Source organism: Eriocheir sinensis, chromosome 37, assembly GCF_024679095.1.
Source record: "Eriocheir sinensis breed Jianghai 21 chromosome 37, ASM2467909v1, whole genome shotgun sequence".
In the NCBI taxonomy this organism is placed as follows: Eukaryota; Metazoa; Arthropoda; class Malacostraca; order Decapoda; family Varunidae; genus Eriocheir; species Eriocheir sinensis.
In genome coordinates, this window is record NC_066545.1 from 6,175,003 (window position 1) to 6,202,706 (window position 27,704).

The window sequence follows — 27,704 nt, forward strand, 5'->3', positions numbered from 1 at the left end:
TTTTTTCGGGTCACCATTTACCTTTCTTTACATACGTTACTAGCTCACCTGTGGTTCTTAGGTCGGTATTATAATTCACTTTCGCTTCTCAAATCAGCTATTTCTGAAGGTGAAAGAGTGGGTCAGTTAGGTTCTAATGAGTGTTTCTTCAGGTTCACGGTACAGAGGAAGGATCAAACTACCACCAGGGTCATAAAACTACCCCTGGAAATGCCCACAACTCCTACGAAAGCCTTGTCAAATAGGTGTTCTTGGGCGGCGAAATGTCTTATAATACAACCCATAGACTCACCTTACTTCACCTTTACCTGACGTCACTTCAAAACACCTTACTCTCTTTCACCTAAACGAGAGATGACTTAACACCTGTATATCATAACCTCGCCTTCCCTTACTTTTGCGTGTTAGGCCCAGGTCGTGTCCTGCGCAGAAACACTCACCTCTCCCACTTACACACCTGCCACAAGATTTCCTCTCCTTGCTCTCCTTTCCCTAAACGTGGGGTGACTCTGACACCTTAACGAAATCATCTCACCTTTCACCTTCCCTTACCTGAGCTTATTAGGATCATGTCACCCCTTCCTTACCTGCACGGGACGCCAGTATGAACACTCATACAAGAACGTCTAAGGGTAGTATTATGAGACATTTCATAGACCAAGAACACCTATTTGACAAGGCTGTCGTGGGAGTTGTGGGCATTTCCAGGAGTAGTTTTATGACCCTGGTGGTAGTTTGACCCTTCTTCTGTACCCTGAACCTGAAGTAACACTTATTAGAACCTGACTGACCCCTTCTTTAACCTTTAGAAATAGCTGATGTGAGAAGCGAAAATGTCTTATAATACCACCCTAAAAGTTTTAACCTCCTTTACTTCCTTTACCAGGTGTCCCCCCCCCCTCCCCCCTTTCTTACCTGTACGTTATGTCGTCTGGGTTGGCCTGCGCCGTACATATGAAGGTGGCGTCGTCTCCCTCCACCAGCTGCGACGGCTTGACCTGCAGCTTGACCTCCGGCGGGAACAGAACCTTCAGCTGGATTGAACTGCAGGCGGGGGGAGCGAGGAAGCGAGGAGTGGGTGGAAAGAATGGGGAGAGAGAGAGAAGGAAAGAGCAAAGGGTAAGACGAAAGGAGTAGAAAGGCGGGAAAATGGAAAGAGTGGATGAAAGAGATGGGAAGAGCAAGGAGGTGGAAAAAGGGAAGTCACGAATAGTGGATGTGAGAGAGAGAGAGATGGAAAGAGGAAGACGGCGAGGCGAGAGAGGTGGAAAGAAGGGAAGAATGGATGTGGTGGGTGTGGAGGGATGGGGATTTACGAGTGAAGGGTAAAGTAAGGGAAGAAGGGATGGGGTAGATAGATGTGAAGTGGTATAAGGAAGTGGTAAATGAAGGAGGGATGGGCAGAATGGAGTTGGGAGAAGCAGGAAGAAGTGGATGGTGGATAAATGGGGTGGAGTGAGTGGAGGGAGAAAGAGAAGGAAAGGGAGGGGAGGAATTGAAGGGGAACGAGAATGATGGAGTGGAGTTGGGCGAGGATGGAAAGCCGGGGATAAGGAAGAGAAAAAAAAGGGGAGAGAAAAGAAAATAATATTAGCTTTTTTTTCCCGCTGCGTGTGTAATTCTCTTCGTAATCCCTATGTATTTTTCCGGCGTGTTTGTGTGTGTGTGTGTGTGTGTGTGTGTGTGTGTGTGTGTGTGTGTGTGTGTGTGTGTGTGTGTGCGTCGTTTTTTCTTTCATAACGCACTCTCTATTACATTATCTTCCCCACCGCTTTTGAACACTGAAATTTTCTCTCCTTTCTCTCTCTCTTTTTTCCTTCTGCTTTGCCGCGCGTATCCCCTTAATCTGTTTGCGCATTATTTCATCACATTTTCGCTCATATCAAGGGAGACAAAAGTGAGGAAAAAAAAGGGAGGAAAAAAGTGATGGGGTGAGGGTGTCTTTGAAATAACCTCGTACGTATATGGTGACCTCATCCTCTCCCTCTTCCTCTTCCTCCCCTCCAATCTCTCTTCCCTCCTCTCCTGCCTTCTGTTGTCTACTCTCGTTACCTTTTTACCTTCCTCTTCGTCTTTCATCTCCCAGTCACAAGTATTTGCTATAATTTAACTTGGTGCGTCACTTTTACGTGTGTGGACGGTCATATTACTTCACCTTCTCCTCTCCTCCTCCTCTTCCTCCTCCTCCTCGTTCTTCAGTTCCTACTTCTCCACCTCTTTCTCTCTGCTGTCCATTCATCTCTCTTTACCCTGCACTTCTATTTTCTCCTCTTTTTCCTCCTCCTTCCCCTCTTTTCAGCCCCCTTCCTTCTCCTCCCTCTCCCTCTCCCATCGTTTCCGTTCCTTCCCCTCCCATCAGTCATAAAATATTGTCAGTAATCTATTTTGAAACATCCTCGTATTGTTTATCATTCTTTTCCTCCCTTTCCCTTCGCTTCATTCCCTTTTGATTCCTCCTATCGTTCTCCCACATTCCCTCCTCTCTTTCCTTCCCTTCTGTTCCCTTTCTTTACTATCCTACACTCCACACACACTTTCGGCTTTTCCTTCTACCTCCTTTCCGCTCTTTACCTTTTCCTATTTTCTCTTCCCCCTTTTCTTCCCTTCTCTTCCCTTTCTTTACTCTCCTCTTCGCTCTCATCTTTTCTCCAATTTTCGGTTTTCCCTTCTGTCTCCTTTCCAATCTTTACCTCCCTCTTGTTTCCTTCTCTTCCTTCCTCCCCTTTTACATCCAGCCCTCATCCCATTTTTTCCCTCTTTAATCTCCCCTCCTCACCTATTTTCCTTGTAGTATCACCCTTTTTCTCCCTCCTCTCATCTCCCATTATCGTTATCCTCCCTGCCAAGCCCCCTCCCCATTATTCTCCCTATAAGCCTCTCCCTATTTTTCCTTCTATTTTATCGCCACCTTTTTGCGAAACCCTTCCCTACCTCTTAATATTTTCCCCATAACCCTTCCTGTGCCCATAACTTAACCTTTACCTTCCTCCCGTGTCTTTCCCACACTCATCCCCTTCCTCATTTTTGCCTTCCTTGCCAAACAGTTTCCCTCTTCTCATTATTCTGTCTTTTTCTACGTTCCTCCCCTTCCCTCATCCTTAGTCTTCCTTTCTTACTTATTCTCCCTTTGTAACCCTTTTCAGTATCTGTTGCTTTCATCCCTTTCCTTCATCATTTGTCTCCTTCCTTATTTTATTCTCCATTTGACCTTTTCCATTACCTCTCTCCTACCCCATGCAGTAACCCTTTCAATCCACACTTCACTTTCCCTCTCTTCCACTCCTACCTCCTCTTTCCCCATGCTACCCCATCAACGCATACCTTATTTTCTCTTCTCTCTCCTCGTATGCCACTCCACCCCTTTCATTCCTTTCCATGTAGCAACCCTTTCAATCCACACTTTACTCCCTCTCCTCCACTCTTGCCTCCTCTTTCCTCGTGCTACCCCATCTCCCTTCCCCTTTCACCCATTTCCCATGCACCCGTATCAACGCACACCTTACTCTCCCTCCCATCACCCCTCACCCCTTTTACATGCTACCCCATCAACGCAAACCCTACATTCCCTTTCTCCCTGCACCCTTCACCCTTTTCCCATGCTCCACCATCAACGCACACGCACCCCTCCACCCCTTCCCCCTTCACCCATAGCATACCCTGTGAGGGGGGAGCTGAGGGCCTGGTTGGAGGTGAGGCAGGTGATGGAGGAGTTGTGGTGTGAGCGGCGCGGGGTGAAGGACAAGCGGGAGCGGACCGTCACTCGCTTCCCGTCCGGCATCACTTCCTCGGAGGTCATGGCGCCCGTCCGTATCGTCTCCCGTCTGCTGTCGTCCACCCACTGAATCTGTTGAAGGGGGGAGAGAGCGGTGAGGGTGGGAGAATGTAAGGGGGGGGAGTAAAGAAGGGGGAGGAGTGATTTGAGAGGGTTGTAAGGGGATGTAGATGAAGGGGGAAGGGTGGGGAAGAAGGGGAGAGGGTGTTGTTTGTGTTTATTTCTGTAGAAAGTGAGGGAAAAATGTAAAGGGAAAGGGTAGGGAGAGGGGAAGAAGTTGGTGCTAGCATTTGTAGGGGTGGGGAGTAAGGTGGGGATGATGATGTAAGGGGAAGGTGGGGAAAGGGGAGAGGGTGGTGCATGTGAATATGTAAGGGGATGGGTGGGGAAGAAGAGGGAGAAGGTGGTAGTCGTGTATTAGTAGGAGTGGGGAGTAGGGTGAGGGAAGAAGGGGAGAGGGTGGTCCTTGTTATTGTAGGGGAGCAGGGTAAGGTGTGGGCAGGTAGGGAGTGTAGGGTGGGAGCGGGCCCTAGGGTGAACTTGTTTGTGTCTGGCTGTCTGGCTGGCGAGGAAGGGGTGAGAGGAAAAAAATGATGGTTGGAGGGGAGGTGTGGAGGGGAGACGTAAACATTGGCCTGGCTGGGGAGGAAAGTGTCAAGTGAGGGAGAGGTGTGGAGGGGAAGAAGGGGAAAAAAGGAAATCTATACACATACCTATTCCCCTCCACATCTGCCCATCTTCCCCACCCACAAAAACTAACCCCCCATACACCCTTCTCCCCCCACAACAGACACATGCCTATCCCCCTCCACACACACGTCTTTCCTCCCCAACCATCTAATCAACCCCTCCCAATATACAGTTCTCCCCCTCCACACACATATCCATCACTCCCTCACACTCTTACCCTTCCCAATCACCTAACCTAACACCCAATACACACTTCCCCTTCATAGACGCATATTTCAACTCCCCCCTCACTCACACTCCCCATCCGTCTCCCACACAAACCTTTCCTCCTCATACAACAGACAGTTCTTCCCCACACACACTTAACCCCCTACACCTATCACACCCACGCACATACTCCTCTCTTCCCCAGTCACGTCAGTCTACAAACACACCTATCTCCTACGCCCCCTACACTTCTCCCCCTAACAACAAGCTCCTCCCCTCCTCTTCCACCACCACATCAAACTCCTCTTCCACCACTATCACAATCAACAACAACAAAAACAACAACAACACTCACCTCAGGCGGCGGTCGTCCTCCTTTACTCTCACACTCGAGCGTCACCGTCATGCCCGCCGTGGTGCTGAGGACGGCGGGGGTGACGCGGGGCGGCTCGGGGGGCACGTAGACGGTGAGGCGCGCCGTGTGGGACCTGATGCCCGGCACGCCCGAGCTGGCACTCACCTGGCACTGGTAGAGGGCGTCGTCCTCCAGCAACACCGGCTGTATCCTGAGGCTGAAGTCTCCTGCAGGGGGAGGAAAGTTAGGTTAGGTTAGGGGATCGAAGTTTGGCTAGGTGAAGGAAGTTGCATTTGTTAGGTGAAGGAAGTTGCATATGTTAGGTGAAGGAAGCTAGGTTAGGTGAAGGAAGTTTGCGTAGGTGAAGGTTAGGTTAGGTTAAGGAAGTTACATAGTTTGGGTTAGGGGAAGGAAGTTAGGTTATATAAATAAAGTTAGGTTGGTTAGGTGACGAAAATTAGATCGTTAGGTGAAAGGAGTTACATGATTAAGCGAAGGAAGTTTCGTTAGGTGAAGAAGTTGCATAAATCAAGTTAGATGAAAGAAGTTACATAGGTCACATTAGGTGAAGGAAGTTAAATCGTTAGGTGAAGGAAGTTAGGTCAAGTCAAGTGAAAGAAGTTTGGTCAGTTCATGTAAAGGAAGTTAGGTCAAGTTTTGTGAAGGGAGTTAGATCGTTATACGAAGGAAGTAAGGTCAAGTCAAGTTATAGAAGTTACATAGGTTAGGTGAAAGAAGTTAGGTTAGTTGGGTGAAGGAAGTGAGGTCATGTGAAGGAAGTTGTTAGGCGAAGGAAGCTAAGTCAGGCTAAGTGAAGGAAGTTATGTTAGGTGACGGAAGTTAGATCGTTAGGTGAAGGAAGTTAGGTTAAGTTAAAAAAAGGAAGTTAGATCAAGTTAGGTTACGGATTTAGATTGTTAGGTGAAGGAAGTTAGGTTAAGTTAGCTGAAGGAAGTTGGATCAAGTTAGGTTACGGCTTTAGATTGTTAGGTGAAGGAAGTAAGGTTAAGTTAGATGAAGGAAGTTAGGTCAAGTTAGGTTACGGATTCAGATGGTTAGGTGAAGGAAGTTAGGTTAAGTTAGATGAAGGAAGTTAGGTCAAGTTAGGTTACGGATTCAGATGGTTAGGTGAAGGAAGTTAGGTTAAGTTAGATGAAGGAAGTTAGGTCAAGTTAGGTTACGGATTTAGATTGTCAGGTGAAGGAAATCAGGTTAGGTTCTATGAGAGAGCGGGAGAGATAAACAGATGGATAGGAGGACGAAGAGAAAACCAGACTACCAGACGTAGATAGACACACAGTAAAACACATAGATAGAGAGCATCTGATGGAGCCACTGCCTAATTGACGCAGACAGAATAACAGAGTGCAACAACGCCATGAATTCTGTAGTAGAGAACGAGATATAACGAGAGAGAGAGAGAGAGAGAGAGAGAGAGAGAGAGAGAGAGAGAGAGAGAGAGAGAGAGAGAGAGAGAGAGAGAGAGAGAGAGAGAGAGAGAGAGTATTCTTTTGCAATGTCATGAATTTAAGAAAGGTTATGAAAGGTTGAACACGCCAAAGCAGAAGTTGGAGAGAGAGAGAGAGAGAGAGAGAGAGAGAGAGAGAGAGAGAGAGAGAGAGAGAGAGAGAGAGAGAGAGAGAGAGAGAGAGAGAGAGAGAGAGACAGAGACAGAGAGAGAGACCGTCCGCTTGAAAGACAACAATGACGACTAAGCAGTAATAACAATGACAATAATAATAAATAATAATGATAATAATAATAACAAGTGGCAAACATTCCACCTGCACGCGTCCTTCACAGTTTTACATCTTTACTGGAAATGATTTTGCGTCGTAACAGTCTATATTTTTTTTACGTTCAACCATTTCCACATTTTTATCAATTTTTCCGTCTAACAGTCATCACCTTTACTGTTGTTATTTTATCATATCATTTTCTACCTGCCATGTAAGTCCCTAGGAAGAAGATTAGGAAAAAGGAAGAAAATAACAAAACTTTAAAGTAATAATACAAGAAAAGAAATAAAACTTTTTCGTATATTTCTTTTCTCGCTTGTCAGACTGTTATCTTTATTATTTTATTATTTTCCGCCTGGCATACAAGTCCATAAACACAAGAAAATTAAAAAAGGAAGGAAATAGTATTAATAAAGCAAAATATATTCAACATAGGCCTACTCGTGTAAATGTTCACTATTATTATTTCTATTACATATTTTTCCACCCGCCATACACGTCTAGACAGATTATAAAAAAAAAGAAGGAAAAAAGAAAGCTGAAAAATATTAGGAAATAAAACAAATAAAACGTATTCTGGTTAATGCTTTACTATTATTACTTCTATTTTATCATTTTACATCAGAGCAAGATTAGAACAAGAAAATAAATACAAACCCAAAAGTCACAATACAACAAAATACAAGCCGGAGAGTAATAATAACAGAAAAACAAATTAAGTTTATTCCTGCAATGTTTCCCGCCAGGCAGACCTTCACATATTTTCGCTTCCAGCCGCTGCTCGACCCGCCCATAAAGGTGAAGGTCGCTTGTCTGTCCAGCCGGTGATTAAAGGCCAGAAATAGCGAAGAAATTATTGAAAACTCTCTCTCTCTCTCTCTCTCGTGGCCAATTATTGCTTCACTCGGCTCTGAAGCAACACAACGCCAATACGAAGCTTCATTCTACAGTCTCGCGTTGCTCTTCCTTCTCCGTTCTCTCCCTTCTTTCCTCCCTCTCTTTCCTTGCCTCCGTCCTCTCCCTCCTTTCCTCCCTCCACCCCCATTTCCTTGCCTCCGTCCTCCCCTTCTTTCCTCCCTCCAGTCCCTCCCTTCCATCCGCTACTCTCCTCCGTTTTCATTTTCCATCCTTTTCCGTTCCTTTCTCTATTCCTTTTTGATTTAGTCGGTCCTCTACTCCCTCTACTGTAGTCCTTTCGTTTCCTTCTCTCCCTTTGGTCATTTTTTCCCAGTCGCTTCCCTTTCCCTTTGCTCCTCTCACTCCCCCCTCTCCCCCTCCCTCCCATTCTTCCATTCTTCCTGTTCCCTTTTCTCCTCATCTTCCTCGCAGCATGATTTATCGTCGTACTCGTCGGCCGTCGAAGGGAAGAGTATCGACGTGCACTTGACAGCAAAAAAGTGTTGATGTCATTGCCAAAATAATTATTTACAAGAAAACGAATTAAAAAGAATGGCTCGGAGAGAGTTCAATGAAAAGCATGGTTCCAGTTTACAAAAAAGTAACCTCTAACACATGTTTAAAGAGTAATCAAACTGGTGAAACAAAACTCAGTATTTGTTATAAACTGTTGATAACTGTTCGGACAAAAAAGTTTCTTCCTAATCATTTAGTGAATAGACATTTCAAATCAAACGGCTGACAATGAAAGTTTATTACCGATGATTGATTTTATTTTGATGCCAGTTCGGTAAAAGTAAAGGAACCCTTACGATAGACTAGAAAACAATAATTTGAACACAATGATGAAAACACTCACGAGACAGCGAATTGGTAAAGCAGCAACTTTGTATTAAAAAGTAGCTACACGTCTGGCAAACGAAAAGAAAACTGCAGTCATGTAATTAAATAACATTCCAAACAATCTCTTTGACAACATCTAGACATTCGTTGTCCAGGAAAGACTGCCGAGGACGATACCTTGAAAGAGTCAGGCGCCTGTACTTTGTGTGTGTGTTTAATGGTTACCGCAACAGGCACTAAAATATATATATGTAATTCCAGCGAACGTAAAAGGTAGGAAGACAGATAACCTAACGCTTTTATACTACCCCTATTTTTTTTAAAAATACTATTATTGATAATAATAATAATAATAATAATAATAATAATAATAATAATAATAATAATAATAATAATAATAATAATGATACCTCCACCCATGTTTATTTTCCCGGCACATAATCATGGAGGGCTCCATAGCTTGGAGGTCATTAGCCCCAACTCTGTTCGCTAATGACTGTGGCATCCAACCATATCACTAATACTACCTAGCACTAAATCACCTATCATCTATTACGTCCAGATCCCCCTGTCCTTCCTTACTCAAGTCACTCCCGACCCACCCTAATGTCACTCTCCACCACTGTGGCTTCATAGCCTGTATTGGGGATGTTGGTGGCTTTTGGGCCAGAGTGTCTGGTGCCCCTGAGACATAGGATGGCCGACCTGAGCAGGGAGAACGACTACTACTACTACTACTACTACAACTTCTGCTACTACTACTATAATTTTTATTACTGTCATCATAATCATATTTTGCTATGTATTTTCGTATGTGCCTATATAAGGACCTAAGGCACAAGCCACCTGTACACTAACATTTGGTAAGGCTTTCGTAAGGGTTCTGTTAGAGTTTCCATGGGTAGTTTTCTGAGCCTAGTGATAGTCTGAAAAGGCTTATGCATCACAACTGTGAAAAAATACATGTAAACCAAATGTGAGTTAATCTCCTTTTGTGGCTTTCGTAGATTCCGAAAGCGTCGTCACTCCTTTTGTACAATGCGGGCAACGAGAATGAAGTGAGGAGCGGGAAAGACGATGTGAAATCACTTTAGAGCTATTAATGTGTCTGTTTAAAGGTCTCTCTATGTGTAGTTGTTAGCACTTTAAATTCTAAATGCAAGGATCCAAGTTCGAGTTTCGGTGGAACCTCTAAAGCGATTATTAACCTTTTTCTCTTATATATTTATCATATTATTATTCTCCTTGTTCTTTTTGTTCTTCTTGCTCTTGTTTTTTTCTTTCTTCTTTTCTTCTTCTTCTTCTTCTTCTTCTTCTTTTCTTCTTTTTCTTCTTCTTCTTCTTCTTCTTCTTCTTCTTCGTCTTTTTCTTCTTGTTCTTGTTCTTGTTCTTATTCTTGTTCTTGTTCTTCTTCTTCTTCGTCTTTTTCTTCTTCTTCTTCTTCTTCTTCTTCTTCTTCTTCTTCTTCTTCTTTTTCTTTTTCTTCTTCTTCTTCTTCTTCTTCCTTATCATCATCATCATCATCTTGTAAGTATAAATGAGTGCAAGTGCGTATGTTTGCATGTATCTATCAGTGCGTCTATTGTCCCCTTCCACCCTCCGTCCGTACCCCCTCCCAACAAAGTGTGCCCGACGAGGGAAGGAGTGAGTGAGCGAAGTAGGTCGGCGGTGCGGGGAAGGGCGGGGAGTGGGAGGCGATGGGAGGGGAGGGGAGGCAACGGGAGTGTAGGAGGGGGAGTTAAAGGGGAGGGGAGAGGGTGTGGGAAGGGATTGGAAGGGAGGGAAGGGGTGAAGCAAGCGAGTATGTCTGAATAATTTCCGCGGCGTTCCGAGACTTAATGGTGACGGGCAGCATGTCTAGACGAGGACAGAGGTCACGGGTCAGCGGGGGAGGGAAGGGAGGCCAGGGAGGGAGAGGGAGGAAAGCAGATAGACCCGATACACAGCGGAAAGGGGAGCTAGTGATGGGAAGGTTAGGAGGGAGGGAGAGCTATTGTGGAGGGGGAATGGTGATGGAAGTTTGTGTTAGGAAGGGAGGATGGGGGAGAGGGAAGCTGATAGACAGGGGAAAGGGTTAGAAGGAGGGAGGGATGGAGAGAGACACACAGGTGAGGTAAGTGGTGATGGGAATATATGTTGGGATAGGAGGAGGGGTGTGGGGTGGGGAGGGGAAGACAGGAGGGAGGAGAGGAAGGAGATGGTAGCTAGAGAGAGGGAGGAAAGGTGAGGGCATGTCGACAGGTGAACAGGTAAAAGGAAAGATGGTAGGCTGAAGGGAGTGGCTGGTTATGGATGAAGATGAGAATGTGTAATAGGCAGGTGAGAAGGGTAGGTGGGAGAAGGAGGATGAAGAGAAGGAGGAGGAGGAGGATAGATAACTCAGATGAAGAATGGATGAAGTGAAATAATAGGCAGGTGAGAAGGGCAGGTAGGAGGAGGATGAAGAGGAAGAGGAGGATAAATAACTCAGATGAAGAAGTGATGAAGAAGCGAAATGAAATAACTCAGATGAAGAAGTGAAATGCAAAGGAAAGTTATAGAGAGTTATTTAAGAGAGACAAATATAAGGGGTATCAGGCGCAAAGACTAGAAGACAAAGAAAAATAAAGAAAAGGAAGAAAAAAATGGGAGACTAGAGAAATGAAAAAAAAAATAATAAGGAAGGAAGAATTGAAGAAAAGTGAATAGTGTATAAAACATAAAGAATACAAAGACTCAATACTCAATAAATGAAAGGTAAGAGAAGGTGGATGAAGAAGGGGGAAAGAAAAGGGTGATCACAGAAAAGGTAAGATAGAAATTGATACGTTTGAATGAAGGCCAGTGAAGAGGATGCTGTTGTTGTTGTTGCTGTTGTTATTGTTGTTGTTGGTGTTGGTGTTGGTTGTGGTGTTATGATGATGAGAATGAAGTGGGTGAATGGAAAAGAGTTCTAGACGATGTGGAGGTTCTAGGAATGGAAGGAGTAGGAGGAGAAAGAGGCGGAGGAAAAGGAGGAGGAGGTGGTGGTGGTGGTGGAGGAGGAGGTGGAGGGGAGAGGATGTTCTGCTTCAATAGATAGATCAGAGGTCACCAGAAAGGGAAAAGAGAGATACAGACAGGCAGACAGAAAAAACAGACAGACTAACAGAAAGAAACGTCGACACGCTTACAGGGAAAGTGGAGGAGAATTAAAGGCGAGAAAACAACGAAGAAAAAAACGTTGTACAGTGAGAGAAAAGGAAGAGAGAAAATGGATCACAAGGTCAAGGGGGAAGAGAGAGAGAGAGAGAGAGAGAGAGAGAGAGAGAGAGAGAGAGAGAGAGAGAGAGAGAGAGAGAGAGAGAGAGAGAGAGAGAGAGAGAGAGAGAGAGAGAGAGAGAGAGAGAGAGAGAGAGAGAGAGAGAGAGAGATGTATTGTCGTTGCCTGTCTCTCTATCACATTCTCTGTAACATGTTCCACTCTGCCTTGACTAAACGTTTTCTTTTATTACTTTCCAAACGTTTGAAAAAATAGAATAATGAGGATAATTAGCGAGAGAGAGAGAGAGAGAGAGAGAGAGAGAGAGAGAGAGAGAGAGAGAGAGAGAGAGAGAGAGAGAGAGAGAGAGAGAGTGTAACCCAGACAGGTATTTAAACGAAAAGAGATGAAAATGGACAATATTTATGCTCGTTTTACCCATCATCTCCCGCATCATCACCCCCCCCCCCAAAAAAAAAAAATAAAGATTAAAGAAATAAAAATAAAAATATAATTGTCACTGAACGCTATAATATAAACAGCGACTACAATAAACAAAGGAACAAATAACAGTCTGAAGCGGATCTGAAACTATAACGGTAGCATTCGATTTTTTTCTCCTCCTGTACCTTGATTACTTAGCATCGCATCCTCCTCCGCGGCTCCTCCTCTTAATCACTTATCGGAAAGGAGTAAAATAACAGTAATAAGTCTTTTGCCGCGCTATTACCGATGGGTTATTATCGTCTTTGATCGTGTAATTAGGGTTTTGTTTTCTTGGGAATGCGCTGCTTTCTCGTTTGTCTTTTGTTCAATCTGGCGACATCAAAAGGAGGTCTAGTTTATGATGGATTGATTATAGAAATATTTGTTAAGTCTCGAAAGCAGAGAAAAAAACTTTGAGCTCATAAAAGAACAAAGTGAGTGTGGAGAGGAAAACGAAGAGCAGCAAAAAGATTAAGTGAGTATTTGTCAAGCGTTGAAATGGAAGAGTGAAAGCGTGTACGTGTGAAGAACAAAACGAATACTTGGAGGAAAATGAAGAGCAGCCAAAACAAAAACATGAAAAATAAAAGGAATAAGCAAGGAAAAAAAGTGTGTGCGTGAATAAGAATTTGGATACGAAAATGAAAGTAAAGGCGGCAGAATCAGAACAAGAAAAAGAAAAATAAGCGAAGGGAAAAGTGTGTGTGTGTGTGTGTGTGTGTGTGTGTGTGTGTGTGTGTGTGTGTAAAACAAAACGAAAACGAAGAGGAAATTGAAGAATAGCAAAAACAAGAGGAACAATAATAATAAAAATATGTAGAAAAGGAAAAGAAAGAAATGTGTCACAACCCCCCCCCCTCCTCCCCCACCACCATCACCACCACCACCAATAACAACAGAATGAGAAGAGGGGACCAAAAAAGGGCGATAATAGAAACGAAGACAGAAGAAAACAATTGAACAGAAGCAAGGAAGAACAACAACACCAACAAAAGAAAAGAGAAGAATAGAAGAAAAAAACATGGAAGAAAACACGACCATGAAACACGAGAAAAGAAAGAAAGGAAGAAAGAGAAAAACGGGGAAAAACAGAGACGGTGCGTGTTGCGTGAGATTTGCCTGTGTGTGTCTGTTTGCACTCGTGTCTGTTTGTTTGTAGGAAGAGGAGTGGCAAGAGGAAGAGGTGGAGGAGGAGTTGGAGGAGGAGGAGGAGGAGGAGGTTGAGGAGGTTGAGGAGGGTAAGACGAGACACAACAGATTACAAGGAAAGCAAAAAAACAACATCAAATGACAAGATAGTATGTTCGTGTGAAGGTTCTCCGGCACTTGTTTGCGCCCGTGTTTGTGTGTTTGTCTTTGTCATCGAGAAGGAAGAGGAAGGATAACAGAAGGACGAGTAAAAAAACAATAAAACGAAATAATGGTGTGTTTGGACGTGTCTCTCTCTCTTGCTATCTATTTCCCGGGCAGGTACAAAATACAGGTGTGTTTGGAACGTGTACCCTTTACCTGTTTGCTGGCGTGTCGTTTCTACAAGCATTTTCCTACTTGTCTGTTTTGCACTGTGTATTATGGTTATGTGTATCTTCATGTTAAATGGTTTGCTGCTAGACAGATAAGCAGGAGTATCTATCGCATATGTATATCTCTGCCTGTTGATTGGGAATGTACTGTAGATGTAGTCTAACTTATATCTACCTACTTTAGTTTTCAGGGCGGTGTTAACGTTCATATTTCTACCTTTTTAACGTGAATATATCTACCTATTAGCGGTGTCAGATCTACAAGTGAATCGTTTAAATATGTGCATTTCTACCTGTTTAATGAGACTGTATTCCTGTTTTTTTACATAAAAGAGGCAGCTCAAGGGCAAAAATAAATGAAAAGAACCCGCTAAGTACATCTCCTATAATATAGTGTAAATTAGCCCGGTAGCTGGGGGTATCATGTTTCTTAAGGGCCCTCTAAGCGAGAAAAAGTAGAAAAATCATCACTCACGCAAACCATTTCATAATATACATTAATGCATTTATGATCAGTTTATGCATCATCTATTTTTGGGGAGGGTTTATATATCATGGCACAAATTTGGCCCGTCGCTGGTACACGGTAAAGCCACAAATTTGGCCCATCGCTGCTACCGGGTTAGGGAAGAGTGGCCAAAAGAAAGGTCGTTTTCGGATGGAGAGGTGTCTTGATAGTCCTCTTTCATTGTACTAATTTGTAGCTAACTTGTAAACTAATTCTTGTATCTTTGTTGCCTTGTGTAGCTCACGTGTATAACTCAACCTGTCACGGTGTGTTTCTACCTATCAGCGACCTAGATGCGTGTAAAGGACCCAGGTCAGTTCAGGTGAGGGTCGGGGTGGTGGCCTTTGCAACAGCCTCCCCTTTGAGGTTTCTTTATTGTTTATTCTTCTGCGGTTGTTGCTCTGTGTTCCTCTCCTCTTTTCCAAAAACTCGTATGGTATGTTTGGCTGCCCTTGTGTTTGCGTGTTGAGCGGAAAGCAAGGCCGCTGTCCTGTTCTCTTGGAATTGTGTGTCTGGCATGGTTGTGTGTCTGGCATGGTTGTGTGTCTGGCATGGTTGTGTGTCTGGCATGGTTGTTTGTCTGGCATGGTTGTGTGTCTGGCATGGTTGTATCGTCGAGTTTGTATATATCTTCCTGTTTCATGCTAACGTGTACTTTATCTTCACATGCCACCCTGTTATTTAGTATGCTCTTTATGTATACCCCCGGCGTGTGATTGAAGTACCTAATGGACTATATTCCTTTGCGCTTCTTTGATGTGGACTGCACGCCTAGATACAAAACCACGGGCTCGGGTTCGATCCCAACCAAGGTATTCGGCCCACAACCCACCCAGGTGTTCACTCTCCTTTTCGGGTTGCTCTATTGATGGGACCCGAGGAAAGTTAATTGTGGAAACCTGGATGTTACACTTGCCATTGTGTCCCGGGGTCTAACCCATCACACTCTCAAGTGCCAAAGTAACTGAGATGAACTCCGACGCAACGCGCAGCTTAACGTTTGCTCCTCTCCTTTACCTTTATCTTACTTATGTCTTTATCTTTTTAAGGCAACATATGCCAGGCGTATTTGATTAAAAAAAGACTTTGGATTAATTTTACAGTTGGCGGCGATATTTTCCTCGTAACTACGCTTTGCCTGACTTAATAATTCTTTTACTCGCAGCGGCTCCTTGATAAAGTCTGTAATTTTCAAACGAATTTTTCACTTTGTTTTACCCGTATGTCAAGTTTCACGCCTAAAGAGAATTTTTTACTTCACTGATAAGCCACGGCGGACTTTTATTCAGGCACATACATGGCTTTCTACCTGTTACCTGACGTGCGTGCGCTTACCTTCATCGTCGGAGCCAATCATGCCGTAGCGCGAGAAGCCGTCCAGGTCCCGCTCCGTGCCCAGGCCAAACCCGTCCTTGGTCCACTGCAGGTGACCCACTTTGTTGATGACCCTGCGGCCGGCCAGGTGTGCGGGGTGGGTGGGAGGGGGGAGATACGTGGTTAGTAAGGAGGAATATGAAGAGAGAGAGAGAGAGAGAGAGAGAGAGAGAGAGAGAGAGAGAGAGAGAGAGAGAGAGAGAGAGAGAGAGAGAGAGAGAGAGAGAGAGAGAGAGAGAGAGAGAGAGAGAGAAAAAGAAAATAATGATTAAAGAAAAGATAGTAACCTAGGAAAAAGAGGGAAAATGACGGCATGGAGGAAGGAAGCATAACGATTAGAGAAAGAAGATGAAAGAAAAAAGATGAAACAAGAAGAGATGAAAGAGTAAGAGAAGAATTACTGAAAGGTAGAATGGAGAAAGATAAAAGACCCGTTGAGAAGGAAGAAGAGGAGATGGAAGCAGAAGAGGAATGAAAGGAGCAATGTAGTGAAGAGGAAGAGGGATGGAGGAAGGAAAGAAAGATTTAAGGAAATAAATCAAAGGAAAGAGAGGAAGAGAAGGAAGGAGGAGGAGAAAAGAAGAAATATGAGAGGGAAGGGATCGAGGAAGTAAGGAGAAAGAAAAAAAAAGTAGGAAAAAAAGGCCATAGAGAGAGAGAGAGACGAAAATAGTTGACAAGGAGAATGAAAAGGGAGAATAAAGAAGAGACCAAGAGGAGGAAATATAGAGAAAGAAAGAGGAAAGAACAGTAAGTGAAGCCGGAAAGAGGAAGGGAAGTGGAGAAAGACGAAAATATAGATTGGGAAAGAGATGAGTGGAAGATAAAATGCATGAGAGATGGACTGAAAGAGATGAAGAAGAATTAGAAGCGAGGAAATAAGGAGTAAAATAAAACTGGAGAGAGAGAGAGAGAGAGAGAGAGAGAGAGAGAGAGAGAGAGAGAGAGAGAGAGAGAGAGAGAGAGAGAGAGAGAGAGAGAGAGAGAGAGAGAGAGAGAGAGAGAGAGAGAGAGAGAGAGAGAGAGACGGAGGAAAATAAAAGGAGAGTGTATATAGGAAGAGAGGGAGGGAGGAAAGGAAATGGAAGAGAGACACACGGATGGAGAGAAGGAAAAATGAAACGGAGGAGAGAGAGAGGAAAGGAAGGAGGGATAAAGGGAAATGGAGAAGAGGGAAGAACGAAGGATTTCAGGAAGATACAGACATGGAGGGGGAGAATGGAGAGAAGAGAGAGAGAGAGAGAGAGAGAGAGAGAGAGAGAGAGAGAGAGAGAGAGAGAGAGAGAGAGAGAGAGAGAGAGAGAGAGAGAGAGAGAGAGAGAGAGAGAGAGAGAGAGAGAGAGAGAAGGGAGGGGAGAGTTTTCTAGTCTTGGTGGGAAAGAAAACAAGCCATGGAGAGATTGGTTTGTTGAAGAGAGAGAGAGAGAGAGAGAGAGAGAGAGAGAGAGAGAGAGAGAGAGAGAGAGAGAGAGAGAGAGAGAGAGAGAGAGAGAGAGAGAGAGAGAGAGAGAGAGAGAGAGAGAGAGAGAGAGAGAGAGAATAAACACTCATGTGGAGGTAAAATATAAGAAAACGAAAAAGAATAATGTCACTAGAGATACACTGAAAGGAGAAAATAGAAAATAAAAGAAGTGGAAAATGTATAACGTAGATAGACGGGTGCGATTGTAAATAAATGGGAGCGGAAAGCCGTGAAAAGGAAGCGGGAAGCGGGGGAAGAAAAACATAAAATAAAGCAATAAATGAATTAAAACTGGAAGAAAAGATGGAAATTGGTGGGAAAAAGGAGGAAAGAAAAATACTGCAATATAGAAAAGCAAAAAGCCAAAAAAAGGATAAACACTAAAAACAATGAAAAATAAAAATAGAAAAAAAAGATGAAATTGACGAGAAAGAAAGAAGAAAAATACTGTTATAAAGAAAAGAAAAGGGGAAAAGAGGTACACACAAAAAATAATAAAAAAATAAACTAGAAAAATATGAAATTGGTGATAAAAAAGTAAAAGTAATTGAATAAATAAAAGTAAAAAATAAAAAAAAATACACTTGAAAACAATAAAAAAATAAAACTAAGAAAAAGATGAAAATGGTGAGAAGGAAAGAAGAAAAATGCTGCAAATAAGATTGGCAAAGAAGTAAACACACACACACACACACACACACACACACACACACACACACACACACACACACACACACACACACACACACACACACACACACACACACACACACAAGCACACCTTTTTCACGCCAATGACTGCACATAACCACAGGACTTGGGCAAACAATACGAATGGCTTTAAAATAACACAGCCCGGGCAGGTGATGGAGGGCCAGGTGACGGGTGAAACACAGGTGAACAGGCTGGCTGATTAAAAGTGAGGTTACCTGAAAGAAGGGGAAAGTGAGGGATGAGGCAGATGAGTGGTAGCTGTAGGGCGGTGTTTTATGAAGTGGGTGGGAAGGGTGGTGTGAAGAGAATAATGGACTTGTAACTGAAGAGGAATTGGAAGAAGAAGGAGGAGAGGAGGAAGTGGGGGATAGAGGAAGATAATTCGTGAAAAGACACAATGGTGAAGAATATAGCACAGGAGACAGACTATAAGAAAAGAGGAAGTGAAGGTGTAGCAAGACAAATCCTGATAAAAGAGGAGAAAGACTGGGAAAAAATGATATGAAAACAGACCGTAAGGCAAAGGTTTGTAACTAAAGGAAACCTGAAGGAAGAGAAGGTGGAGATGCAGAAAGATAAAACCCAAAAATAGGAAAAAAATAAACAGAAGAAAAAAATATGATAAGAAACAGCGGTCTTTTTTTTCATTATTGTTTTCTTTTTTTTTTTACGCCCTTGAACCGTCTCCTCTGTTGTAAAAAAAAAAGACTGTCAGACAAAGAATAGGACGTGGAAAATGAGAAGAAGATATCAAGGTGGAGAAATCAAAGCGTGAAAAAGCGAAAACAATAGAAAAAATAAGGAATAGAAGCAAAAATGAAAGTAAAGAGAACGGACCGGAATGGAGGAATATTGCTTACAAGACCAGGAATGGGGATTTGATGGAGGTGGAGCGAAGTGCCTAGTGTGTGTGGTGATGGTGATGGCAGATAAGGAAGGCGAGGAAGGGGATTACCGCGACGAATGGAAAGGTTGAGCAGGAGGGGCGGAAGAGGACCCAAGAGGTGGACACACGAGGCGGAGATGACCTTTGAGACTTACAAGGACTAGCGGAGGCGTGTGGACTAGGGGAAGAAACCGAGGAAGGAGATGAAGGGAGGGAGAAAGGATTGCTCTGTTGATTAAAAGGAAAAGAGAAATGGAGGTGTAGTTTGTGACTTTGAAATGTTTTGATGTTGACGAAACTTTGGTAAAAAAAAATATTTGCAAAGTAAAGTGGAAAAAGTAAGACAATCAAGAACGAATTGGCACCAAAGATTATAACGAATACCAAGGAAACTCCCGGAAAGAAAATGATAGGAAAAAAAGGGAAAAAAATATGGACTGAAAAAAAAGAAAAGAAAACAAGGAAGCTCGTTCAACGCCGATAAAGAACAGTGAAGGGAAAAGGCAGAAAGGATTCCACGTTGGATTATTTGCGAACACACACACACACACACACACACACACACACACACACGCACCTGCAGGGGAGCACCGCCGTCGAGCCCACCACGGCTGTCTGCGGCGTGGGCTGCGTGGCGAAGTACTGCGCGCCCTCCGTCTCTATCGTCTCCACCGCGGAGCCGCCCATGCCGGGGCCGAGCTTCAGGTCCTTCCCCTGGCGCGCTGGACCCTGGCCCACCGCGGGGGACCCAATGAGGAGATGAGAGCTCGAGGAGGAGGAGGGGGAGGAGGAAGAGGAGGATTTCGAAGGTTGCGTGTTTCTGCCAGACGAGCGGCGGTGGTGCTGGTATGGAAGGTCTTCGCCGCTTCTTTTGGTCACCGTCCACATCGCTGTCGCCGCCGCCTCCGTCCCCGCCGCCGCCGGCGTCGCGCTGACCACCCCCGTCCCTCCTCCTGCAGGACTCCAACCCAGCAGGATGCATAGCGCCAGCCAGGAGATCCACCACGCGAACATGGTCTGCAAGGAAGGACAAGTAACGTTAGATAGGCATTAGATAGGTCAAGGGTGTGTCAAGGAGGCGGACAAGTGGAGAATGTGGAATGAAGTGGAATGGCAGAAGAAGGCTGTAGAAGGGACGACAAGAAAGGTCATATATGGAATGGTGATACGGAGGATGAGTATTGGATGCAAAAGAGTGGAAGGGAGAGATAGGAGAGAGGTGAGGTTAGGTTTACAGGAATTGTCTTGTATAGGCCTGCTGGCATCTTTTAGACTCCATTTGTTCCTATGTGGGAAGAAAGGATAGAAAGATTAACGAAGGAAAAGCGTGTGAGGAGGATATGTTTAGGAAGATTGGAGCAGTGAAGTGTGTTTGAAGGCGAGTCATGGGAGAGGGCGGATGTAGGACGAAAGAAAATATGGATAAGATAGAAAAAGAATATAAAAATGGTGTGTATAGGAGGAAAGGAAAATATGGAAGGTGTGCAAAGTTCTAAAGGTAGGAAGCGTATATAGAAGAAAAAGGAGGTATGAGCGCTCTGTGCGTATGAGAGGAAAATGAGACGTAGAAGGTCAAGAGGAAAAAAACAGATCGTGGGGCCGAGAAAACGGGAAGGAGAAAAGGAAAACATAATAATGCTGTTACGCCGTATGCGAGTGACATGACGACCTTGTGTGTGTGAGTGTGTGTGTGTGTGTGTGTGTGTTTAAGAGGCCACAGCTCCCGGAAATCCCAGGACGCAGTAACACCCAATATTTTCTCAGATATTTCGCCGTTGACAGTCCCATTACCCAAGAATACTTCACCCCCCTCACCCCACCACCCTCTCCCTTCTTCCCCACCCTCACCTACCCCAACCATCCCTTCTCCTCCACGTCCCTGCCCCGCCCACACAGCACCCTCCACACCCACTCTCCACCTCCACCAACGTCCATGCCCTGCACCCCTCCACGCCCGCCCGCTACGGTTGAGAAAATAAGAGTTTGGATCACTTTAGTCTGTTGTCCTTTATGCCGTGATGGGGGAGAGGGAAGGCAAGTGTTCAAGAGCCATACTAAGAGGAGCGTTTCTTTGTGGACTTTTTCTTATTGTTTTTTTGCTTCTGTTTTTCCTTGATTGCCTAATGTGCTGTAGTAAAGAGAATGAAGAGTAAAAGAGAATATTAAAGAGAGAGAGAGAGAGAGAGAGAGAGAGAGAGAGAGAGAGAGAGAGAGAGAGAGAGAGAGAGAGAGAGAGAGAGAGAGAGAGAGAGAGAGAGAGAGAGAGAGAGAGAGACGTAAAACAGCAACTTACGACTTCGGGTGAAATATGAAACTTCGAACAAAGAGTAGGCCGTTGTTAGAGTTATCTCCCCAACCTTAAATAAACTAAATACACTCGTCTATACACCCGTCACCATCACCCTAAACCCCCTCCTCTCCACACCTCCCCTCCCCTCCATTCACCATACCTCCGCAACGCTTTTTTGTTACAGCGAAGGAAACAGAGCAAGGTCAATAAAAATAACAAGACAAAGCGAAGATAAATTAACCCGCTCGTAACACCCATGCCACCTAAACCTACTTCAAAACATTCTCCCTTCATCCTCAACACCACTATTCCAGAAGATGTGCCCCTCCCATCACCACCCCATCACCACATCCACCACTTGCTGACATGCCCATTCCACCTCCCCCCATCTCATTCCAGGCTACTCCTAATACCGGCTCTCCCATTCCCTATCCTCCTATTCCTATTTTTTATCCACTTTCTTTTCCCATTATTTCTTATCTTTCATTTCTTATTCCATTTCTTATCCTATCTCCATTTCTTACCCACATGTCTGACCCCACTCCTCTTCCTCATCTTCCCCATAACAAGACATACCTAAAGCTTTTAAGGTGAATTGGTAAGAATAAAATTGAATAGAAAACAGTGACCAAATAAAAATTAAGAAATGTAGCCACGCCTCTTCTGCTAAATAAGGTCACAGGAGGAGGAGGAGGAGGAGGAGGAGGAGGAGGAGGAGGAGGAGGAGGAGGAGGAGGAGGAGGGAAAGGAAGAGAAGTGAGCGCGTGACCCGACCACCTGAGGAAATAATCTGATTGGTCTTTGGATGGTCATGTTGCTACTCTCTCTCTCTCTCTCTCTCTTTGTTTTGAGAAAGAAAAATATAATAATACAAAGTTAAGCTTTATTTTGTATCCCAGTGTGTATTCTTTTGTATTATTTATTTGTTGTCCATTAAAGAAAGACTATTTCCTTAATATTTTTACGGCCACTCGATCTAACAGTCACTTCTCTCTTGGGCTTTTTATTTTTTCTTATAACTTTTTCCTCGCCTGCAAAGTTATGATTTATGCCAACAGAAAGGAAGGAAGGAAGGAAGGAAGGAAGAAAGGAAGGAAGGAGGCAATTAGTTTTTCTGTTCCTCAATCATCACGGTCTTTCTCCATCCATTTACGCTTTTCTTTTTATTTTTTTTATTATTTTTGTTGGGCAGACTAAAACAGCTTTCTCTTTTATCTGCTACAAACTATTTTTCGTGTTTCTTTCTTGCTCCGCCAACGCGTCTTTGTTATGGAAGGCAAAGTGGACAAGTCAAAAGTTTTAACGCAATGAATTTTCATGTTGCTCGTGAGTGAATTTGTGTTCGTGTGTGTGTGTGTGTGTGTGTGTGTGTGTGTGTGTGTTTAAAAGTTATATTGTGCAAGACGACTAGAATAAAAAAGTTAAAAGTAATGAAAGTGTTACTGAAATATAAAAAATACTTGTGCACTTACTTGAAAATTATACAAAAATAAAATGATGTTAGAGGAAAGAAAGAAAATCATCAAGGAGGGAAAACAAAAGTCACACACACACACACACACACACACACACACACACACACACACACACACACACACACACACACACACACACACACACACACACACACACACACTTGGAACTCAAATCACGTGACCAAGAAAGACCAACGACCACCACCACCACCACCACCACCACCTTCACCACCACCACCACCACCACCACCTTCACCACCATCACCACCACCACCTTCACCACCACCGTCAGCACATTTGGGCCACGCAACGCCCCCGAATTTTGAGGCCGCAGGACCCTAACCAGCAAAATGAGGGCAAAGAAAAAAGAAAGAAAAAAAAGACAGACAAGAGGAGGCAGAGCAAAACGTCCGTGTAAATAATGGCGTGTGGAGGTGATGGTGTTGGTGATGGTGGTGGTGATGGTGTTGGTGATGGTGGTGGTGATGGTGGTGGTGATGGTGGTGGTGATGGTGGTGGTGATGGTGGTGGTTGTGGTGTTGTGGTATTACTGTTGGGCTGTTGTAGGTAATGAAGGGAAAGAGAAGAAAAAAATGGATGAGAAATTCCGAGTTTGTGTTGAGGTGTTGCTTTTGCTTCTATTTTTTAGTGTGTTAAGGAAATGGAAAGAAAGGAAAGGAAAGGGAGAGAAGCGAGGGAAGAGAAGAAATAGGAAGGAAGGGAAAGGAAAGGAATGGAGAGAAAGGAAAAGGAAGGGTGGGACGGAAAAGGAGAGGAAAGTGAGGAAAAGAAAAGGGAAGGAAAGGATTGGATGAGAGGAAAGAGAACGAAAGGAAAGGTACTCGCCGCCGGGTCCACAGTACGGTGCTTAGTGAGCTTAAAATTGTGTCGGCCAACCTCAGGGGGCTCCACACCAACATCGGGGAACTAACCCACAGTGTTTTAAAACAGCGAGTGGATGTGGTGTTCGTGTGTGAGACCTTTCTAGGCAATAGTGTGCCGGCCAAATACGCTCGGGCGAATGGATATTCCCCCTGGGTGAGGATAGACCGTTCTACCCAGGGCGGGGGCGTGGCCTTCTGCTACAAGGACACACTGAACGTGCAGGTAGTAGAGCCATCCCAGCCCATGTCCAGGGAAATAGAAATATTAGTGTTGAAAATAAGTGACAAAAACTCAGTGTTCTGTGTATTGGCTGTTATCGCCCCCCTACCCAGGGGTTCGGAACCTGGTCACCACTAGGGCAGTAGCGTCTGCCCCCGAACAACTGCTCCAGCCCCGCAGCAGGACATGGCACTACCAGCGGCAGTTCCTGTACACCTACGTCGGTTTGTGGAACACTCTCCTTGCCTTGCAACAGAACCTTGAGGGTGTGACTCTGCAAGGCTTCAAGGAGTGTGCGCACCAGTGGCTAATGGCAGGTCGACGTGGGTGAAAAGACATTGGCAGGCCTTAAGATAGGCGGCTGTAATGAAGCTGCCTTTGGCCTATAATGCTATCTGTACTTAATTGATTATGTAGCACTCCTGTATTGTGTAATAGTGTAAATAAAAAAAAGGAAGGGCAGGAAAGATAATGGAAAGAAAGGGAAAGGAAGGGTGGGACGGAGAAGGAAAGGAAAGGAAAGGAAAGAAAAGGGAAGGAAAGGATTGGAAGAGAGGAAAGAGAACGAAAGGAGAGGAAAGAAGAAGAAAGAAAAGGAAGGGCAGGAAAGATATTGGAAAGAAAGGGAAAAGAAGGATGGGACGGAGAAGGAAAGAAAAGGAAGGGAAAGGAAAGGATAGGAAGAGAGGAAAGACAACGAAAGGAGAGGAAAGAAGAAAAAAAGAAATGGAAGGGCAGGAAAGAGAATGGAAAGAAACAGAGAAGGAAGGAAAGGGAAAGAAAAGGGAAGGAAAAGATTGGAAGAGAGGAAAGAGAACGAAAGGAAAGGAAAGGAGAAAAAAGAAAAGGAAGGGCAGGAAAGAGAAGGGAAAGGAAGGGTGGGACGGAGAAAAATGAAAGGAAGGGAAAGAAAAGGGAAGGGAAGGATAGGAAGAGAAGAAAGAGAACGAAAGGAGAGGAAAGGAGAAAAAACAAAAGGAAGGGCAGGAAAGAGAATGGAAAGAAAGGGTGGGACGGAAAAGGAAAAGAAGGGAAAGAAAAGGGAAATAAAGGATTGGAAGAGAGGAAAGAGAACGAAAGGAAAGGAAAGGAGAGAAAAAACAAAAGGGAGGGCAGGAAAGAGATTGGAGAGAAACGGAAAGGAAGGGTGGGACAGAGAAGGAAAGGAAGGGAAAGAAAAAGGAAGGAAAGGACTGGAAGAAAGGAAGGAGAACAAAAGAAAAGGAAAGGAGAGAAAAGAGAAGGAAGGGCAGGAAAGAGAATGGAAAGAAACGGAGAAGGAAGGGAAGGGAAAGAAAAGGGGAGGAAAGGACTGGAAGAGAGGAAAGAGAACGAAAGGAGAGGAAAGAAGAAAAAAGAAAAGGAAGAGCAGGAAAGATAATGGAAAGAAACGGAGAAGTAAGGGAAGGGAAAGAAAAGGGAAGGAAGGGATTGGAAGAGAGGAAAGAGAACGAAAGAAAAGGAGAGAAAAGAAAAGGAAGGGCAGGAAAGAGAATGGAGAGAAATGGAGAAGAAAGGGAAGAGAAAGAAAAGGGAAGGAAAGGATTGGAAGAGAGGAAAGAGAACGAAAAGAAAGGAAAGGAGGAAAATAAAAAGAAGGGAAAAGAAGGTAAGAGGAAGCATTTATGTATTAGTGGTGTGATGTGTGTTCTGTGCTGGATGGATTACCTTGAGCCACGAGAAAAAGTGTTTGTGTTGTGCTTATTACGTCTTCCTTGGTGTTGGTTTGCATTAAATAACGTAACATTATATTATGAGGGATATGCCAGCGTAGTGTTTCGCAGCGTGGTGGTGCTCAAGGAGCGAGAAATGATGTCCGTTGTGTTTGCGTTTTGTGTTGGTTGTGTTGCTTTAAAGACCGAAAAACAGATGTGTTGCTTTCGCATTTACGTAACGTTTTAAATATTATGAAGTTAAAAGTAAATATTCAGAATACACGATATAACCAAGGCAACGGTGCATGCAAAGATATATAATACTCATGAATACATATTGTGTTTCACTTGCTAAGATAAAGGTGATAGGACAAAGGCGAAGAAAATATATAGAGAAAAGAGGCTTCCAACACACAGCTCCAACAAAGACAACGGAAAAAGCCTGAAACTAATGATCAAATTTGTTCTAATAATGCTTTGATGCTTCCGTTGTGAAGGAAGAAGATAAAAAAAGGAAGAAAGCCAAAATATGAAGCCCGTTTAAACATCTATAAATATAAATAAATTCAGTTTACTTCTAAGAGTGAGAATAAAATAATTGTTTAAAAGAAGGCACGTAAAGTCAATATCCTCAAACAACCATTAAAAGAAAAGGAAAAACAATGAAAAAATAAAACGAAAAGAAAGGAAAAAACGGATACAATAAGGCAAAAGAGTGAGAGCAAAATCAGGTCGCTGACACCGAGCCGCTTGTTGAGCAACGGAAGAAAGAAATAACGAAGGAAAGGAAAGAGGAGAGAAAGAAAAATGGAAAGAGGAAAGTCAATAACGGAAGCTCACAAGCGAGAAGCTCCTCTTCCCTTTCTGGATATCTGCAGAGAGAAAGAAAGAGAGAGAGAGAGAGAGAGAGAGAGAGAGAGAGAGAGAGAGAGAGAGAGAGAGAGAGAGAGAGAGAGAGAGAGAGAGAGAGAGAGAGAGAGAGAGAGACTTTATCATCTCTGTTCCTCCGGCAGACAAAAGAATCGTGGGGTATAAAGGCGAAGCACACACACACACACACACACACACACACACACACACACACACACACACACACACACACACACACACACACACACAGACATACACACGCATAGACACAACAAGCGAATAAACATGCGTAATGGTACTGTAGATAACTTGCTTGTACCACACACACACACACACACACACACACACACACACACACACACACACACTTTTTTTTTTCTCTCGCTTATAATTATTCGTTTTATAAAGTCTACGGTTTTTACTTTTCATATTTTATTACTCGATTTCTACTGTAATTCATTCTCTCTCTCCATACAATAATTTCTCCAGAATGAATAAAATAAACATAACCACGTATAATATTTCTCATTTTTATTTGTTGAGACTGACTGGTGCAGGAGGAGGAGGAGGAGGAGGAGGAGGAGGAGAAGAAGAAAAAGAAGGAGGCGGAAGAGAAGGAGACATTTATTGTGATTCTGTTCATGTTTTTATTCAGTCCTCCACACAAAGGAAGTAAATAAATAAATAAAACCGGAAATAAAATAAAAATGTTGGAGGAGAATATAATGGAATAACTGGATTCTGTTTTTATTTCTTCCCTTCCTCTCTTACTCTCATCTCTCCTTATTTCTTTCTTTCGTATTTCCTCTTTGCTTTACATCTTTTCCGTCGTTATTTCATCCTGCTCCCTCTTTCTCCCCTCCCCCCTTCTCTCCCCTCCCACTTTATCTCCCCTCCCCCATCTCTCTCCCCTTCCCCCTTCTCTCCCCTCCTCTTCTTCTCTCTCCTCCTCCCCACAAAATTGTCCCTTAAGTGTTATGACTCGTAAAAGACTAAGACTTGGCTTTATTCTCTCTCTCTCCTGTTTGTTTTCTATTTTTCCATATTTTTCTATTTCTTTCTTACTGTTTATTTACCTATCTACCTTTTCTAATTCCTGTCTGTTTGTGTTTCCTTCTCTCCACATCATAATTTTGCTCGGTTTTCCAAACACCCATTATTGCCTTACTTTGAACATTACCCAGACCGCAATGAGTGAATTCAAACAAACCATCTTGCTCATCCTTTCCCTTATTAAAAAGTCTCATGATAATGCAGGGAAAAACTAACCTCTCTTCGCTGAAACAGAATCAAGAAACAGCGAAGAAAGAAGCAACAGCAAAAAAACTCAACTTTCGATCATTTCCACGAAAAAATCAAGTTTCATATCTCCGGGGAAGGAATTAAGGAGGAAGAGGAAGAGGAAGAAGAAAAGATGGAGGGGTAGGGAGGAAGACATGAGAGGGGGGAGTAAGGCGCAAGGGAGAAAGAAGAGAGTTCGAGGGAGGGAGGCTAGAAGGGAGGTAGGGAGGAAGAAGGGAGGTAAGGAGAGATATAGTTTAAGGGGAAGGGGGAAGGGAGTGGAGGGGTACAGGGTGTCTCATTAAAGCCGGTCAGGAATCATAATTTCCTCCTAGGTAAGTGGATTACTACCT

General features: G+C 43.8%; 1 protein-coding gene across 4 annotated transcripts in view; it reads right to left on the bottom strand.

Moving 5' to 3' along the window:
* Nucleotides 1-20,767, bottom strand: part of LOC127008133 (irregular chiasm C-roughest protein-like) — a 120,287-nt gene extending 99,520 nt beyond the window's left edge. For 2 of the 4 annotated variants that reach the window (XM_050879772.1, XM_050879768.1), the window contains exons 1-5: nt 19,254-20,766; nt 15,576-15,688; nt 5,025-5,251; nt 3,657-3,844; nt 916-1,044 (exon numbers count right to left, since the gene is read on the bottom strand). In XM_050879772.1, the coding sequence (XP_050735729.1) occupies nt 916-1,044; nt 3,657-3,844; nt 5,025-5,251; nt 15,576-15,688; nt 19,254-19,690 (1,094 nt within the window). In that variant the 5' untranslated portion in view covers nt 19,691-20,766. Of the gene's footprint in view, nt 1-915; nt 1,045-3,656; nt 3,845-5,024; nt 5,252-15,575; nt 15,689-19,253 lie in introns of all 4 variants that reach the window. The other 2 variants (XM_050879769.1, XM_050879771.1) reach the window with 2 other exon arrangements.
* Nucleotides 20,768-27,704: the final 6,937 nt, after the last annotated feature.